We start from the raw sequence: 19127 nt of genomic DNA, 5'->3' as shown, positions 1-19127 counted from the left end.
TTATCACTTGGTAATACAACACTGCTTCTATTCTGATCATTATATTTTGTAGCTTCTTCTTCTATCTTTCTACAATTTTATAATTTCTTCTAACTTTTGCATTTTCCTTTCCTTTAGCTTCTCAAATTTCATGGTGAAAGCAAAGATAAAGAGCTTATTGCTGCGTGCATCTGTCAGCTTGGAATGGAAGTTTTTCATCTTAATCATCAAGAAGCTTGACTTGGCAGATTCTGATCAGAAGCCTTGCCAAGTCCTAAACATCATCTGGTACATGCTGAAGCTCCTTCCAAGTATAGCATTCTTCAGTTTGGTAATGATTATCTATCATCCTTGAACTTCCTTTTTTGTGACTAAAGCTATTGATGTTTATGATTCAATTAATGGGTTTATTTCCGCACCTTTCATTTTTGAATAAAAATTGAAAGTGCAACCGTGCAGCTGTTTAACTTCCTATGAAAAGCTGGCAGCCTGGAAGAATCTGTACGACCAATCAAGTTTTTCTTTAAATCTATCAAATTCTTTGTTAGATTCATTATGTTTCAGGTTACATCTCAAGTATCTTCAAAAATAAAATTTAATTCACTAATTGTGTTAAGACTTGTCTTTAATGCTAACGGTTGGACTCTTACCTCATAAGTTTATGCTTTAGGGTTGAATGGTTTCTCTAGCAAGTCAAATATCGCGGATCAAACCCTGTGTTTACTTTGTCTCAATTCATGTTTTGTTTCAATCGTGGCCTATTTAATTTCAAGCTTCTGTTTCAATCCTATCCTATTTCTGGGTCTCTGTCTTCGTTTATTAGGTTATGACCTTCAAAAGTTGGATCTATGTTTCTATTGGAACCCCCACAAATTCTATTGTTGGCTTAAACTTTTTGGTAAAGTGCTTCATCTAAGAAGTAGAGAAATATAGGAACTTAAGACGTGTAACAACAAACTTTGCTTAGCTGTAAAGATACAGCTGTTGTATGTAGTACACTGTCCATGTTTTCTTATTCTCAACTTTGTACCATCTAATGTTTAATGGTCAGAAAATTTTTCTCATTTCATATTTCTAGTCATTTAACCTAGTTGTTCTCTTTTTCCCTTTTTGTCCACTTACTTTTTTCTGCTATCTTGTGTCCTCTTTCTTTGCAGGATAATACAAAAGCCTGCGGCAGTTGGCTTTATGTATTTGTAAGATTGCCAAGTGAAGTTCTCAGCAGTGTTTCAGGATATCTCCGTACCGAACTTTTCTTAGGTAGTAATTATCGTAATCCTTCAATTAGGCAACGAGAAACTGAAGCTTAATTTGAGCCATGACAAGTTGTTGCTTTAGGAAATATGAGAATACTTGTGATATATTCTACTCTCCTCGCATGCCATTTTAGGACCTCTTTTCATAGAAAGCTTGATGATATAGAATGTGGTAGAGTTAGATTGAAAAGCTTGTTTAGTTTTCCAAACCATTCTCTGTCATATGCTAGTCTAGATCTTTGGCTGCTATGAACTCTTTTTCACAATTTTCAACCATCTAAGTCTGGCATCTTTTCTTTCTTATCTCCTAGCTTTTATTCTCATTTTATTTCATTTATTTGCATTTCTCTGATATCTGGGGTTCCCTTTCATTTGCATGATGTTGTTACTGTATCTAAATTCCTGTGGCTTTTGGCTTTTATAAATTTTTAAATTGGCAGCCATATGAATTTCTGGACTGACTGAGGATATCTCCTTATAGAAATGCGAAACTGTTCTTACGCATTCATCCTTGATATTCTTCAATTAGAGCTGAAATTATAGTGTTATGGGTAATTACAAAAAGTGACTGACATGATAATAATTTTTTTTTTATTACATGAGACTATTACTCAAGAGTACAACTCATATTACATGAAATTACAATTTATATTTACAAATCAAACTACCTTCACTCACATGTCCAAAGAAAAAAAATTAATTGTTTTCACTCAAATTGAAAAAAAAAAATTAAACTCCCACAATTCATTGTGGGGACTCGAACCCCTGAGTTTACAATTATGAGGTTTGATCCTAACCACTAAACTTTAGAAACATGATAATATTGAACGTAGAAAAATTAGATTGAAAGACTTTACTAGTCGCCTAGTAAGTAGTAACACCAATTTAAAACCTATCATATTATTCTTTGTCAAATACTAATCTCTAATCTCTTGCTAGCTACCCACGGGTTCACATGAAAAAAAGGAAGTGAAAATGATAAAGTTGTTGCATTGAATTTGGCCAAGAACTTAATTATTAATAGTTAGTAGTGTACATAACCCTTATCAATTGAATCACTTTCTCCCATAAAATTTTCTTGATTGGAAATTGTACATTGCTTTTTTTTTTGGTTGCTCTAGTATTTGCTCAGCTCAATGTTGTATCAAATTATGATCCTTCGATGGTTCTTGAGCTGCATTTTTACATGAAATTTTAAAGCAATGACGTATGAGGAGTCTTTTTAATCTCATAAAAACTTGTTTATGTAATTCATATTTTGTCTTCACTCATCTAGACTGGGATAGGGTTTTGAGATAAGAGTTATAGCTCATTCTAGCCTTATATAAGAGTGATTGGCTATACTTTTGTATAGCACAAATGATCCTAGTTATTTTTTTCCTGGTGGACGGCTAGTCCACAATATATTTTAAATCTTCTTCATTAATACATTTTTTGAGTTTTCTTTAAAAAAAATTCTTTTATTATTATTATTATTATTATTATTATTTTTGGGTGTAATAGTATGCTGATAAAACGAGCGAAAACTATTAATGTGTACTCTGTTTTCTAGGGGTAAAACATTTTATCCAAAGTTCTTTTAGACAGATATTTGATCTGTGTTTTCTTAGAAAGTCAGAAAATTGCTCATAGACTGGAATTAATTAATATATTTATCATTTTTCTTCTCATTTACTAATTATATAATCGTTTTCACAATTTTTGCGGAATGGTTCTGGTCTGATTTTACCTGGTCAACAGGTAAAAAACTTAACACAGCAACTACAATTTAGATGGCACAAGAACAACACATGATGTATCTCAAAAAGCTTCATTATATGGGAAAGTTCCTTAAAAAATTAAAATATAATCCATAAATTGTGCTAAAATTTGCCTCCTTAATGCTAATTTTAGACTCTTACCCCATAAGTTTATGCTTTTGGGTTGAATGAATGCTCTAACAAATTAAATTTCATGTTCAATCTCTATCTTGATCTTAATATTGGCTTAAATTTTTCGGTCAAGCACTTTATAACAAGTGAAGATTAGAGATGTAACAAAATGCTTGGCCTGACTGTACAGATAAAGCTGTTGTACTACACACCAACCATGTTTTCGTAATCTCAATTGTCTGCCATCTAATTATTTATAGTCAGATAATTTTTCTCATTTCATGTTTCTAGTCATGTAAGCTTCATGTTCATTTCTTTTCTTCTCTTTTTCCCTTTTTCTCATTTACTCTTTTCTGCTATCTTTTGTCTTCTTTGATTTGCAGGATATTACTGTGTCAGTTGGCTTTAGACATCAGTAATTGATAGCCAAGTGAAGTTGTTAGTAGCGATTGATGATATCTTCTTACATAAGGTACGGCAAACTGTTTTTATAATTATTAATTATCGCCATTCTTATAGCTGAATCTATAATCAGTTGTATTTTATAGTGTTATGTATAACGACAATGAGAGTATTGAAGCTGAATTTGAGCCCCAACATGATGTAGGATGGTTGTACGCGATGAGTAGGGGTAGGCATTAACCCACAGGTTTACTCAAACTCAAACCAAATAAAATGGTTGGGGTGGGATAGATCATAAAATTGGTTAAATTTGAGTTTTTATGTAAGAAATTATTTCATAATGGTTTGGGTATACTTTACCCATGGGTCATGAACAAATTTAATGTGACATATCAATGAAAAATAAATTAAACAAATAAAAGGCTAAAGTAATATTTTAATAATAATTTTTTATTAAAATTATTATTATATAATAATAATTACACTAATAATAATTATATAATAATAATAATAATAATAATAGAAGTGCTGCACAGGGCATATACATATGCAATTGGTTGTACAATACACTATTATATAATAATTTTTTATAGTCTCAACTTGAGTTAAAAGGCTAAATTAATATTTTAATAAATTACTAAGACAATATTTTTATGAAATCCTCTAATATAATTTTATAGTCCTATTTGTATTGTAACTTACTAAAATTAAAAAAGTAATCGATTATAACATTTTATTAAATAAAATATGATTCGATTGTTATTTTTTGATTAAATTTAAATCTAATTGGATTTCATGTCTAAATTCTCTTAACTACATTTTGGAGCTTTTTCTAATTATAATAAATTTTAGATTTATTTCTCGAAAGATTTAAATTTATAAAATTGAATAATTTAATTTAATTTTGATGGATTGCTTTGATACTTGAGTTGAGATGTCTTATATTGTTTTAATTTGTATTGACATTGTTAGAATTTATGTTGTAATATGGTTAATATTTAAGGACGAAGTTATTGTAAAATCTATTATTTATAATTTTTATCCACTATATTTTTTCATATTTTAATATTAATTTAATAATTAATAATTATTATTTTGATATAATTAAATTTATCAAAATAAAAACTATTTGGATTATAACATTCCAACGAACCCGGGTTTGGTTTGGGTTCAAATTTTTATGATTTAATTTGGATTAACTTAAAATCCAACCCAAACCAACTCATGCCCACTCCTAGCGATGAGTGCGGTACCTTCTCGGAATCATAACTCGAATTACAAATGTATGTTTGGATATAAAATATGCCGTTTCGAATGTTGCCACAAGACAAATCAATTAGCTATTTTTACCTCGTGGTCGAGACAGAAATTCCTTTTCATTTGTGGTTGTTTTGCCATTTTAAGATATTTTGTTATTTTCTTATTATTTTCAAGATTTTTATTTTTTTTAGATATCAAATTTGAGTGCCGTTTATTTTGTTTTCTTTATTTAGACTGAAAAATTTCATTAAAAATAATATTATGAGTTTATTTATTTTAGTAAATTTACGATATTTAGTATTAATATACAAGAGATCAAAAACCTAATTTTATTCATTAAGATTTATCAATAATATTCTAACTTTTCAGCAACTTTGTTTCTCTATCTTTTATCAATTTTTATGTTTTCACATCATCTAAACAGGTAAATCCTAATTCCCAAATAAAAGAACATGCCATGCCATTATAGAACCTCATTTCATAGGTTTTCTTTCTTTCTTTCTTTCTTTTTTTCAAAATACTTATTATCGTAGAAATCTTGACAGCCATAATGTGGAAGAATTCCCATGTGTTGTGGGCCAATTTATCCCATATCATTCTTTGTCATATGCTAGTCTCTAGTTAGCTCCGTCAGGGCGGATATGGAAAAAAAAAATCTTTTTTATTATTTTTTTTAAAGGAAAAAAACAATCTTGAATGGTTGCTTTTTTAAAAAAATAAAATCTTGATTCACCAGTATTAAGCCAAGAACTTATAATTAGCTAGCATTGTTATGGGATCAGGATTCTTTCTTGATCTAATCATGTACTGAGCAAATAATTCAATTACCGATTGGTAATTAATAAATAAAAAATTATAAGAAGTTGAATCTTACCCATACATTACCACTAAAAGACACATGACAGAAGATTTTAAAAAACTTAGAAAAGATCAGATCAGGAGAGAATCATTTTCCCTCTATACGACCCTCAATCAAATCACTTTCTTCCATAAAGTTTGCTTAATTCGCTAGTTGCACATTGAATGGTTGCTTTACTATTTTCTCCTTGGCACTGTTTTATTGAAATCTTGATCACTTAATTGTTCTCAGGAGTTGCATTACTGTATGAAAGTCTAACGAGCAACGCATCTGTTTATTCTCGTTTGTTATGACAAGAGACTGATGATGTATTCTTATTTATACTAAAAAGTTTTATGATCTAAAAGATATAAACTGCTTTTTGGATCAGGCTACGGTACCACAGTGGTACCGTGCCACATCCTTTGTCTTTTGTGACTCAAATATTGTAAATTTTCATATAAACCCCTTTTACTCGTTTTTATTTAAACTTTAATTCACAAATATTAAGTTAATATCTATTGCATCCATATGAACATTTTAGTTAGCACCTTATACTATTTATTATTTACAAATTCTTATTATATATTGCACTTATATCACAATACCCCCTCTGTGACCCGAAATGCCCATGCCGAACCCACAAACCCAACCCGGATGCTATTTCCATTTCTGGCCACTTCACCGGCCAAGGTTGGTACCGATCGGAAGATCGTGCGATGTCGGTCATCTCCCTGCCAATCTTGTCGCCGAAAAGCGTTCGGAAAGCTGCCGATTGAAGCCGTGAAAAGCCGCGGAACTGTCGCTTCAATTCGCCGTGATTTCTCCGGTTTCCGGTGACGTTATCACTTGAGTTTTGCTCCCCACGATTCCCTCTGTATTTTCCGACCAATCACAGCCATCGGAGGAGCCGATTTGCCGTTGATCGGTCATTGAAGGATTCACAACTTTGGGAGCTCGATCCGGCGCCATCACCACGCGTGAGAGGTCACCACCACCACCGTTGGACTCAGCTCGGCCAAAAGTGTCTAACTCGAGTTTCCCGTCGCCGTTAGTTGAAATCCGGTCACCGTTGGTCGGTATGGGTATTTCGGTAATGTTCACATGGATGCAGTTGAAATTAATTTAATATTTGTAAAGTAAAGTTTAAATAAAAAAGAGTGAAAGGGGTTATATGATAATTTACCACAAAAGACAAAAGGAAGTGGCACAGTGCCACTGTGGTACTGCAGGTTTTTTTTTTTTTTTGATTACTGGTACTGCAGGTTGATCCCTGCTTTTTTGTCTATTTTGTACTTTTTTGCGATAAATTGAAACACTTTTGAGATTGGTAAAAGCTTTTGAAAAGATTATTTTTCTTTCTTTTTAAATCAGAATATGTGGATGATTCTGGTTGTAAAAAGATGTTTGTTTGTTTGGGCTGCACCAAATTATCTGAATTTCTTATATTTTTTAATAACAATATATTTACAAATTCTTATATAAATTAAGAGCATCTCCAAAAAACTCTTCAAATAAGATTCTACTTCTTATTTGAAGAGCCATATTAATATTAAACACTCCAAAAGACACGTTAATTTAAATTCTTCAAATAAGATTTGTTTCTCACTCTTCAATATTGTCGAGTGAGTTTCTCCCTCTTCTATTAATATTTTATTATTATTTATTGAAAAGATAAGACTGCAATAATTATTATTTATGTTTCTTTAAAAAAATATAATAACAATTCAATTTGATTGTGGGAAAGATTTGATTAAAATAATATTATTTTATTCTTATTTGGTGAGTCTTTTGGAGAGGATTATATTTTTTTATACACTTATTTGCCACATCAGTAAGCAAATTGAAATTTGAAGAGTAAAATTTAAAGACCCTTTTGGAGATGCTCTAACAAGTTGAATAAAAATAATATATAATTTATGAATTTTATATTTTATATTTTTCCTCAATTAATGATATAATATTCTATCAATTTGTACAAAAATAATTTATATAAGAATTTATAAAGTTCAGCTATGGTGCTACAGTTGTATGGTACCACAGCTGGATCCAGCCATTGAATCTAGCTCTGATGATAATTGTGGACTAAATCTAATGGTTGGATCTAACTGTGGTACCATACAACTGTGGTACCATACAACTGTGGTACCATAGGTTTGCCAGAATTTATAACTATAATATTACTTTTTTTTCTTCAAAATTTTACGAACCATATACATAATTACACACTGCGTCGTAGCGAGTTAGCATCTAAGGCCAAACTTTTGTCTCGTACCACTTGTATAATTGAAAATTATTTAATATTTATAAGATAATTATAAATAAAATTAAGTATAAAGTGTTTAATAAAATTTAGCATTTATTAGGACAAAAGTGGAGTACGGTGCAACGGTTGCACCGCTGTAAAATAAAACTTTTCTGGTTTCGTTTTTACTTTTTTTATTGACATGATAACATGTTCATTGGATTACCAAAATTAAACTTTAATATACAAGGCAATTCTAACCTCAAATTATTCATAAATATAAGGCAATTCTAACTTCTTTATAAGTTTACCAAAATTAAACTTTAATATATTTACTAATAAATTACATCAAAATAGAGAAAAAATAATTTTTTTAAAGAAATCTTTACACATGCTACTTCACTTTGAAAAATCATTTGAATGGACAAAAATCGGAAACTGTTTTTATAAGAAAGAGAATTATATATTTGTGTTTGTAAAAAATATATGTACAATAATTCTCTAATGAAGGTATTTTCATTTTATTAAAATAAAGATGTCACAAGTAAATAAAAAATATAAATTTTAATATATAAATAAAAAAAATAGAAAAATATCCACCGTCCACCCGTTTTTTACACATTTTTCAAAAATACACAATTCCTTCATTTTTTGGCTGGAATCCACCTAAACTTACATTTTGTTTCACTTTTCTACTTCCGTTTGAAATCTGTTAAGAAAACTAACGGGAACTTAAAAAAATAATAATTTTACCCCTAAAACGAAAATTATAATTTCACCCTAAAAATACAAAAATAATAAGATTTAATGATGAATATCATTATTGGTACGTTAATGAAGTACAAAAAAATCTTAACTACTAGAGATTATAACTCAATGAATAATAAAACTCTACTTATCTTAAATTCAATTGATGGTTTACGAGATTAAGCTATTTTTAATACTACTGTTATAATTTAGCATTCTAATTACAGACATATTTAAAAAAAAAAACATGCATTTGATGGTTGTGGAATTAATTTCTTTATTGACCGATGGGGAAAATAATTAGATTTAATCTGATTATTTTTGGTAATTTTTAAGGTGAAATTGTAATTTTCATTTTGGAGGTAAAATGATCATTTTTTTAAGTTTCCGTTAGTTTTCTTAACGGATTCCAAATGGAAGTGGAAAAGTGAAACAAAATGTAATTTTAGGTAGATTCCAGCCAAAAAATAAAGAAATTGTGTATTTTTAAAAAAGATGTAAAAAATGGGTGTACGATGGATATTTTCTCTAAAAAAATTTAATACACTAAAATTTATATCTTTTATGATACTTTATTGACATATGTTTATTTTGTTAAAATGAAAATGTAGTAGTGGCTATATATATATATATATATAATATAGACACGCGTTTATGTGCCACCAGCGCCACGGCAACGGCACCATGTTACTGACTACTGTGAAAATTTTAACAAGAAACGACATCGTGTAGGACAAAACTTACTTTAATCAATCAATAATCGATTATATCCCCTTCAAGATTCAAAAAAAAAAAAAGTTCAAGTTGAAATTCAAAATCCATTAAACTCGTCAACCAAAATAACCAACTAGATAAATACAAACAAACTCCATTCTTAATAATTATTTAAATTTGGATTGATTTTAGAAAACTAAAAATAAATCCGATCGGAGATGTTGGAGAAGATCGGGCTGCCTGCAAAGCCATCGCTTCGCGGCAGTAATTGGGTGGTCGACGCCTCACATTGTCAAGGATGTTCCTCCCAGTTCACCTTCATCAATCGCAAGGTATTGTTTCTTATTACTATTTTCACTTCCTCTTTAGTTTACTTGGCAGATCATAAGATTTTATGATTTTTGGATCAAATTTGATAGAACTCGTACTTTTAAAGTAAAATTGGAATTTTTATGGAATTGTGGTTGTAGAAAACTTTGGGGGTTATGTAGCCAAAAATTCACTTTTTTGTTTTTTTTCCCAACTCCATTGATGCTTATTACAGGATTTTACAGTGTGATACTAGTTGATGTGCAAGTTCTTCATGATTATTTTGCACTTGATTTTCAGCATCACTGCCGACGATGTGGGGGTTTATTTTGCAATAGTTGCACCCAGCAACGAATGATTTTACGCGGACAAGGTGATTCCCCTGTGAGAATTTGTGAACCCTGCAAGAAACTAGAGGAGGCGGCGCGTTTTGAGATGCGACACGGATACAAGAGTAGAGCAGGAAAAGGTATTTTTCAGTTGCTTGTAGTTGTTATCTTGTTCATCTTTGTGTACAACATTTACTTCACTGGCACTATTCACATCACCACATAATCTACATGGTTGCTAAATTTCTTTGATGCAGCTTCTTGTTAGAATGGTGTCATCTACTGCCTTTTTTTTTTTTCCTCCCCTTTTGGGGAAACTTCTTTTTAAACCCCTATCATGTCTTCTTTCATTCTTGTTGTTATATGTTGTCGTGCATACCTCAGTTAAGCAATTGGTTAATATTATTTTCAAGAGTTCTCTACAGCCCCTTGGACTTGATGAATTTGATAGAAATACTGTCATCATAGTTCGATATGTTACTTTACTAAATGGTGCTAGCTGTGTTTGCAGGTGGTTCGAAACTGACAGGAAAGTCTGAGGATGAAGTTTTGAACAAGATTTTAGGAACTGATGGAAAAGGATCATTTTCATCTGGACTTTCGTCCAACAATGACATGGGTTCTAGTATTCAAAGAGCAACTAGCAGTGCTTCAAGTTCAGAGACTCATGATGGGCTTGCTGGTATCGGTATATGTCACTCTGTTGATGACCATAATTTTGTAAAGGATGAAATGGGATCTTCTACTCCTGAGGAATTGCGCCAACGGGCTTTGGAAGAAAAAAAGAAATATAAAATTCTGAAAGGAGAAGGAAAACCTGAGGAAGCTCTAAGAGCCTATAAGAGAGGGAAGGAGCTTGAGAGGCAGGCTGAGGCATTAGAAATATCCATGAGAAAAAGCCGAAAAAGAATTTTGTCTTCTGGAAGCAATGGTGAGACCCAGGATAAAGACGGCTCTATAGAATCTGCTGGAAGAAATAAGCACGTTTCAAAAGCAGCAGCAGAAAAGAATGATTTTGCTGCTGAACTCAGGGAACTGGGTTGGTCTGATATGGATATTCAGGATGAAAATAAACCATTGCCAAGTATGAGTTTAGAGGGTGAACTCTCTTCTCTTCTTGGAGATGTGTCTAAGAAGACTACTAAGGATAAGGATACTCATGGAATTGATAAGACCCCTGTTATTGCACTAAAGAGAAAGGCCCTTCTATTGAAGCGTGATGGAAAGCTTTCAGAAGCCAAGGAAGAGCTAAAGAAAGCTAAAGTTCTAGAGAAGCAACTTGAAGAAGAGGAACTGTTGGCTGATGCCGAAGATTCTGATGATGAGCTATCTGCAATAATTCAAAGTATGGACAATGATGAGCAAGATGACTTTCTGATTCAGTATGAGCAGGAACCTGGTCTTGATCACCTTGTAGGTGCTGCTGATGATCTTGGTGTTGACAGTAATTTTGAAGTCACTGATGAGGATATGCAGGACCCAGAAATAGCTTCTGCTCTGAAATCTTTAGGTTGGACTGATGATTCTAATGATGCTGATAATATTATTCCCCATTCTGCTCCTCTTGACAGGGCAGCACTATCAAGGGAAATTATTTCATTGAAAAGAGAGGCCCTTAATCAGAAACGAGCAGGTAATGTTGCCGAGGCAATGGCTCAGTTAAAGAAAGCAAAGTTACTTGAGAGGGATCTAGAAAGTTACGAGTCGCGAGCAAACAACTTAGTTGCCCAAAATCCGAAGGTTATTCATACAGGTTCAGTTTCTCAAGCTGCTGAGGTGGATGATGGAAGTGTTGATTCTAGAAAATACATGGATACCAAAGTGTCTCCGAAGAGTAGATTCGTGATCCAAAAAGAGCTTCTGGGTCTGAAAAAGAAGGCTCTTGCTTTGAGAAGGGAAGGAAAATTGGATGAGGCTGAAGAAGAATTGAAGAAAGGCAAAGTTCTTGAGCATCAGCTTGAGGAAATGGATAATGCTTCAAAGGTAAAAGCTGGCTGTAAAAAAGAACCAGATTTAACGTATAAAGATCCTGTTGTATCTTTAGAGCTACCTGTTGGAGTAGGTGAAGACAATGTAACAGATCAAGATTTGCATGATCCATCATACCTGTCAATTCTTAGGGACTTGGGTTGGAATGATGATGATAATGAGCCTGGAAGTCATCCATCAAAACCTTCTCGGCGAATGGACAATCCTTCTGAAAAAATTATGGGATCCTCATCCTCTGAAGCCACTTCTGATGTTCCAGCCATGGCATCAAGAAGAAGCAAAGCTGAAATACAGGGGGAACTGTTGGGCCTGAAAAGAAAGGCTCTTGCAATGAGACGTCAAGGAAAGGCTGATGAGGCAGAGGAAGTTCTAAATATGGCAAAAGTATTAGAGGCTGAGATGGCGGATATAGAAACACCGAAGAGAGTGCAGATTGAATCTAATTGGCCAAAGGACAGAGTTAATGAACATCCTCTTGAAAGTACAGATGAGAAAGGAGGCGAAGACAATGTTGCAGAAGAAGATATGCATAACCCAGCATTACTCTCTGCACTGAAAAACTTAGCTTCAAAGGATGAAGAGCTTGAACCTTTTCCTATGCAGAAAAAACCTTCTGCTGAAGTTTCTGGTAATCCTTTGCATTCCACTGGCTCATCTATAATACAATCAGGTGTTTCTGTTGTTACACCGAGAAGTAAAGGAGAAATCCAGAGACAACTTCTGGATTTGAAAAGAAAGGCCCTTGCCCTTAGACGTAAGGGGGAAAGTGGTGAGGCTGAGGAATTGCTGAAAATGGCCAAGGTATTAGAGGCTCAAATGGAAGATTTGGAAACCCCAATGGAGCATCAGATTGATACTTCTGAGGCCAAGGAATCGTCAAATTTTGAATCATTGAAAAATCATGAAAAACAGGGAGATCTGATTGCTGAGGTGGGAGTGAATATACAATCAACGCCTGTGACAGTTGTTTCAAATGACAATGCTGTTGGGTCCTCTCATCTCATTGAAGACAAACATCCATTATTAGGAGAACTGGGCCCCTCTGGTGAAACTGGTCTTCCAACCAACTTGGGAAAAACTGAGGGCTCTGTTTTTATCTCTCCTAGTGATTCTGCGAACTCAGTGGATTTACTAACAGGAAACAACTGGACTAGTTCTCAAGTACCTGCTGGAAAACCAGAAGATAAATGGAACTTTGGTTCTCACATTTCCTCAACCGCTAGATCTTCTTTACAGTCAGAGTCCTTGTCAAATCTCCAGGAAGACCTGGGAAGCAAAAATGATGTTCAGACTCAAAAAAGAACAGTTAATGCTTATGAGAATCCTCGTGTCCATGAAGCAAATGTAGTTCAGGCATATGTTTCACAGAACAACCAGACTTCCATACAGCAAGATGTTTTGGCTCACAAGCGGAAGGCAGTTGCTTTGAAGAGAGAAGGGAAATTGACAGAAGCTCGAGAGGAACTACGGAGGGCTAAGCTATTGGAGAAGAGTCTAGAGGAAGACAACATCCAGCCCAAAACCAGCGTTCCAGATGCACCAATGTCTACATACAAGGCTCCTTCTGATGGACAAAAGGAGCACGATGCATCCAATTTGTCTCTTCCAAAACCATTGTCTGCCCGTGATCGTTTTAAGTTGCAGCAGGAATCCCTGAGCCACAAACGTAAGGCCCTGAAGCTGCGTAGGGAAGGTCGAACGGATGAAGCGGAAGCTGAGTTTGAAATGGCCAAGAATCTTGAAGCTCAGTTGGAGGAGCTGGCTGCTCATGATTCCAAGTCAGCTGCTAATGAGGCAGAAGTGGTAGATGATGTAAATATTGAAGATCTTGATCCTCAGATTTTGTCTGCCCTTAAAGCCATTGGATTACATGATTCTAACGTGGTGTCACAAGTCCCAGAAAGGCCAGAGCCTGTGAAACTCAGTGTCCGAAAGAGTGAGAATTTAAGCCAAGAGAGAATTCAATTGGAAGAACGAATCAAGGCAGAGAAAGTGAAGGCAGTGAATTTGAAACGTTCAGGAAAACAAAGTGAGGCTTTGGATGCGCTTCGCCGGGCAAAACTTTTTGAAAAGAAACTGAATTCTTTGGCCTCAAACTAATGAATTGAGGGTATGCTGTGCTGCCAATCAAAGGCTACTTGTGACTCAGATAGTACTCATTTGAAGCCAGTAATTAGATTCAAACAAGATTGTTAGAAGATTAGTCGAATCATTTCTTTCATCTCAGGCATATCCTGGCATTTTCTCACCATTTTCTTCTATTACGGAAAATAAAGATTTGGTCTTTCACTCTTTCCACTTTTCTGGAGTCTTCGGTATGTGTCATATCTTAAAGACCAGTCAAAATCCAAAGTGTTGTTAATTTGATAATGTAGGAGACAAGGGATTCACTGTCTCCAGCCATATAATTAATCTGTTATGTTATAATTGATGAACTGTCAGAACTGGAATGAGCGTCACTTGAGTAATGAATTATCTTGGTTACTTTCAATTTCATCATTTCACCGATGAAATTCATTCAAAAGCAGCATGAATTTTGTCTGCGACGTGCATGGTACTAGGAGACGACTTGAAAACTCACCCTGTCCTTTTTGAGGGAATGGGAATGACTCTTTTATATATTTGCCTTTGTACGTTTTTTTATTTATTGAAATTACTCTTTAGATGGAGAGATTGTGAAATAACTGTGCTAAAAGTTTAATGAGTAACTAATACATCTATAATATTATCGATTCCACAGTGTTGCATTTCTATCAACTATTTGTCTACTTTGAATTACGATATTTTCATGTTATATGTACATTTTTTTTTACCGAAATATTCTTTCCATGAATTTATTTGCTCAGATATTCATATTCTTTATGCATTTAATTCATTAAATTTATTAATTTTAAAAATTAATATTTGTGTATGTTACATGCTGTACATAAGAATTTTTTAGTGCAAAAAATATTTAAGTTGAATTTATTGCAAAATAGGACAGTTAATGAAAAAATGATCTAAATATATAACAAAGAAAATAGATATATCGTTTAAAATAAGTACTAAATAAAATATAATTTATAAAATAATAATACTCTGAATAAATTATAAGTCAGTCCATTTTTGTCATTGCATTTGCACATTTTCACTTACCAAACGTGTATAATAGATTATTTGATAAGTAATTGTCAAATATCTTCATTTACCAAACACCGCACTAAATTATTTGCAAAGTTGATTTTTTGAGAATTAAGGTAGAAATTGATTCTTTGGGAAGCCGAAGTAACCCAAAGCAACCCAGCAAACCGATGATATAGGTACACATTTGCCTTTTTTACTTTATTTTTATTTTTTTAAAGTGTTAATTACAAGCATTTTTGTTTGTTCTTCAAATTATGGTGTTGTCAATTAGTTCGTGGCTGATTATGAAGAAGTGGAGCAACAATTTTGTTAAAAGTGGGTAGTAGTTTTAGCGCATATTGAGCTCGAAATGATATTAAATTGAAAATATTTCGTTTTGTTTTCGTTATAATGTTAACGTTTGCTGGTTTGGTTGTGGTTTCAACTTTAAGAAGTTGATCATCTTTTGACTCAACAGCAAATCAATTGAAACCAAACCAACCTTGAATACCCGTGTGGAAGAGTGAATGGATGAGATTAGGATTAAGAAGTCAGATTGGCTTAAGAGTAGCCATTCACATAATGGTTTCAGATTTCTTCACAGCTCTTGCTTTATATAATTGACAAGCCTTGGTTTGGTGGGTAAATATCAATTTTTTTTTTCCCCAACCTCTTTTCTCTTTCTTACATTGTTTTTGATTGTGCTGTCTCAGAATGTAATGTGTCTTTTATAATTTGACTCACCATTCTAGTGGGTATCTTGCACAGAACATGGGAGAGGTCCAAACTGGCAACTATATTGGATCACGTGGTACTTCACTTACAAGAGCTTTGTGTTACTCTGTTATGGCAATTCCAAAACCGTTTGCTTCTTGTAATTTTGTCTGAACCACCTTGATATCCTCATAGATTGTCTTTCAATCTGGTTATCAACTTCCAGCCTTGGTGGGAGAATACTCCTAAAGCAGTGTTTTTTATTCATTTATGGTCTAGAACTCAAATGCATTTGGCTCGAATATAGTGATCCCCATAAAAGTTGATTTTGATTTTGATGATAAATATTTCGTTCTCTCTTCTTCATGTGCTTACATTAACGGCGAAGTTACTCAACTTTGTTAAATCGCTTTGCTCAAAATTTCATTTGGATATGGGCTTGAATATGTTGAGAGTTTACAAGATGGGATATCCTGATATCTTTTTATCCGAAAATTCCTTGGTCATTATTTCCAAGTTTCTGCTGTCAACAGATTTTGATTTTCATGTCTGGTTATTCTGTTGTTTGTGGTTCATGTCTGCAGTGTGTAATTCGTTGCTTCTTTGTGGTGTAGTTGCGACAACAGATGATCTGAAGATTGCAGAATGCTGCTAAGGATTTGGTGGCGATGTGATAATGACTTCAGAAATTTGCTGAAATGGCAAATAGTTAATTGCATATATATATATTTATCGAATGATGCAATGAAGCATTACAAATTCTGTAGAAGTGTAATATTATTGTCAATAATCAGGGGGATGAGCCTCTTATTGAACCTGAGATAGATTTGTAAAAGCTCTGCAAGTGCTGTTTTTATCATGCAATGCAAATGCCTCATAAGATATTACTGCTGCTTTACTGTCAAATAATATTGATAATGGCCTATCCTAAATTAATTCAAGTCAAAAGGGCTCTTTGAACAACATGAAGTGCTTTTGACCTTCCTTTAAAATCTTGAACGGGCTGAGGGGGCTTTGTTACATGTGTTGTAAATTCATAGTTGTCTATTGTGTTATGATATACATTGGGTTCATGTTAAATTTTACTGATTTTGCTGCAGGCAGCCTTAGATGCAGTGTTCAGCACTGCTGTCCCATGACATCGTTAAAACCTGAAGATGCATTTGATCCGAATCAAGTGAAATGATGGTGGATAGTCGTGGTTATGCGATTCAATTTCCTAGGGCAGTGATTCCACATAAAAATTGAGTATATACATTCATATGTCCTAGGTGTTCTTTGTTATTATTTAATACTATATTAATTTTTTGGTCTGGTTTTAGCAAGGTCAATCCAGAATTTCCATATTTGCTTCATTTTAGATTTCAAGTGTTGTATTTTTTTTTTTTTTCCCAAAAACACAAATCTAAAGGAAGAACCTTTCTTTTTATCGTGGTTACAAAGTTGTGTTACTCATGTTTTGTACATCCAGTGAAACTTTTACTGCTGTTTTATTCTTGGGCCAGAGATATATCCAGGCCTTCAACTTACTTCGTTCAACTAGAAGAGTATCTGGGACAGCAGAAAGTCCTTGAGAATGTGTATAAGATGAAGGTACAGCAAACTTCTTTTACCATGCCTTTTGCCTACAGTGATCCATGATAATTTATCATTGCCACACTTGGTTCAATCTTTAGTAGTTTTTGAACTTCTTTTTATATCACGGTAGTACCTCTGCGACCTTATGGTTGTTTTGCCCTTCTTTTACTTTAAAAAGAAAGAAGGGAAAACTTATCTCGTGACTAAGTTCTACAAGATGGTGCAATGTTAATATGCTGCAGATTACTATAAATGAAAATTTGATAATCTTCCTTTGGTGTTGAAGTGTGGTGAGACTGAGAAATGACACACAATGTTTGGGTGTTTGCTTTTTAAAATGCAAAAGCCCAAAAATTTAAGAATCTACTTTTGTAGGTGATAAAGGTTGAGCATGAAGCCCATGGGGTTGATAATCCATAAGAAGTCGAGAAGATAAAATCATTTTTGCGACAGAGAAAAATGTCCTAGTTTTTAGCGACCGAATCAGATAAAAGTAAAGGTTGCCAGTCTGCATGGGCCAGCAATCAGCTTGCTCCAGATTAAATTATAGTGTTTAGGTAACGAAACAGGGTGACTACCTTGACTATTCGGTGATCTAAAGCAGATAACTTCAACCAGGATATTAGTTGATGACTTCGAGCAGGTCACTTCGATCAAGAGTAATTCTTGAAATTATAAGGAGACCACCGAAAGTAAATTTGCTAACCTTGAGCATATCACTTCGACTAAAAGGTAATTTTTGAGACCATAGGCAGACCATCTCGATCAGGAGATAATTTTTAAGATTATGAGAAGACCACTTCGATCAAGAGGTAATTCTGGTAACTATAAGTAGACCACCTCAACTAGGAGGTAAATCTGGTGACCTTGAGGAGACATTGGATCAAGTGACCAGGATGTAAGATTCAATCAAAATGAATCACCATAGATCTTTTTTAAAAAATCAGGGCACAAATTTGATCCATTAATAATTATTGCTACGATTTAAGGTCGTGGGTTTGAGCTGTTAATAAAAAACCAAGGAAAGTCACGCTGAGGGAGGTTCAACTTTTCTGTCTCTATGATTTTTTTTTTTTAACTCTTTTAACTATTGGAGAGTTTTCATCCATCTTTACAAAGACTCCATCAAAATCAAAGAAGTTCACATGTTTTTTCACCAAATTAAAAAAAAAAAGAAATAAATAAAAAAAGAGGTTAGTACATAGAGTTCATATATCTCAATTTACAACAATTATGGCTGACAAACAGCATTCCTTAATCCATTTATTTTAATGTTAAATCATTCTTTTTTAGCATTTTAATTTGCAATGAACATGTCCAACCTCACTAGTTGGGATAGAGGTGTAATCAAGCTGGCTTAAAAATGTAAGTCACCGCACCTACTGGAAGAACAACATATCCATGCACATAACAGTTTAATCCAGCACATACCAAAAGGATTCCCAAATTATGTTCTGGAGAAGCTTGACCCTCGTACAGACACTGCACCATAAATATGCCATATAAGGAACATCATTAACTATCTGAGGAAAAAAAAAAGTCCATTATAATGCATAATGCTGGTGAATTAATGAATAGTTCACTTGGAGCGATTATAAGAATTGAAGGCTATTAATATATGTATTCTTAAGGTGTGGCAACTCTTAAGCAGACTGGATTAATAACCACAGAACACTGTCTGCATCAACTGCCAAATTAGTCCAGCCAAAAGGGAAACAAAAAAATCATGAGACAATAGTCTTTGTTGAAATTTAGGACTGGTATTATTAAAAAAGGCTGCGCCCGGCATATGAA

The 19127-nt window shown here is 33.5% G+C and overlaps 1 protein-coding gene across 2 annotated transcripts; it reads left to right on the top strand.

The window, feature by feature from the left end:
• The first annotated feature begins 9407 nt into the window (after positions 1-9407).
• On the top strand, positions 9408-14536 carry LOC18053849. 2 transcript variants are annotated; one of them, XM_006451822.2, is made up of 3 exons: positions 9408-9644; positions 9922-10090; positions 10462-14535. In XM_006451822.2, exons 1-3 carry the CDS (start codon positions 9531-9533, stop codon positions 14037-14039), a joined length of 3861 nt encoding a protein of 1286 aa, XP_006451885.1. In that variant the 5' UTR covers positions 9408-9530; the 3' UTR covers positions 14040-14535. The 2 variants fall into 2 exon arrangements, with proteins under 2 accessions (XP_006451885.1, XP_024033401.1); XM_024177633.1 differs by having other exon boundaries at positions 9514-9644; positions 9857-10090; positions 10462-14536.
• The last annotated feature ends 4591 nt before the right edge of the window (positions 14537-19127 follow it).

Source organism: Citrus clementina, unplaced genomic scaffold (assembly GCF_000493195.1).
Source record: "Citrus clementina cultivar Clemenules unplaced genomic scaffold, Citrus_clementina_v1.0 scaffold_1, whole genome shotgun sequence".
NCBI lineage: Eukaryota > Viridiplantae > Streptophyta > Magnoliopsida > Sapindales > Rutaceae > Citrus > Citrus x clementina.
The sequence above is the reverse complement of the archived record's forward strand: the minus strand, read 5'-3'. Positions and strand labels throughout refer to the sequence as shown.

What these genes read in the sequence shown, in the direction of transcription:
- LOC18053849 (XM_006451822.2), top strand. Translation starts at nt 9,531, where the DNA reads ATGTTGGAGAAGATCGGGCTGCCTGCAAAGCCATCGCTTCGCGGCAGT. An exon ending in TCACCTTCATCAATCGCAAG is followed by an intron (nt 9,645 to 9,921) that starts GTATTGTTTCTT and finishes CTTGATTTTCAG; the next exon opens with CATCACTGCCGACGATGTGG. An exon ending in CAAGAGTAGAGCAGGAAAAG is followed by an intron (nt 10,091 to 10,461) that starts GTATTTTTCAGT and finishes CTGTGTTTGCAG; the next exon opens with GTGGTTCGAAACTGACAGGA.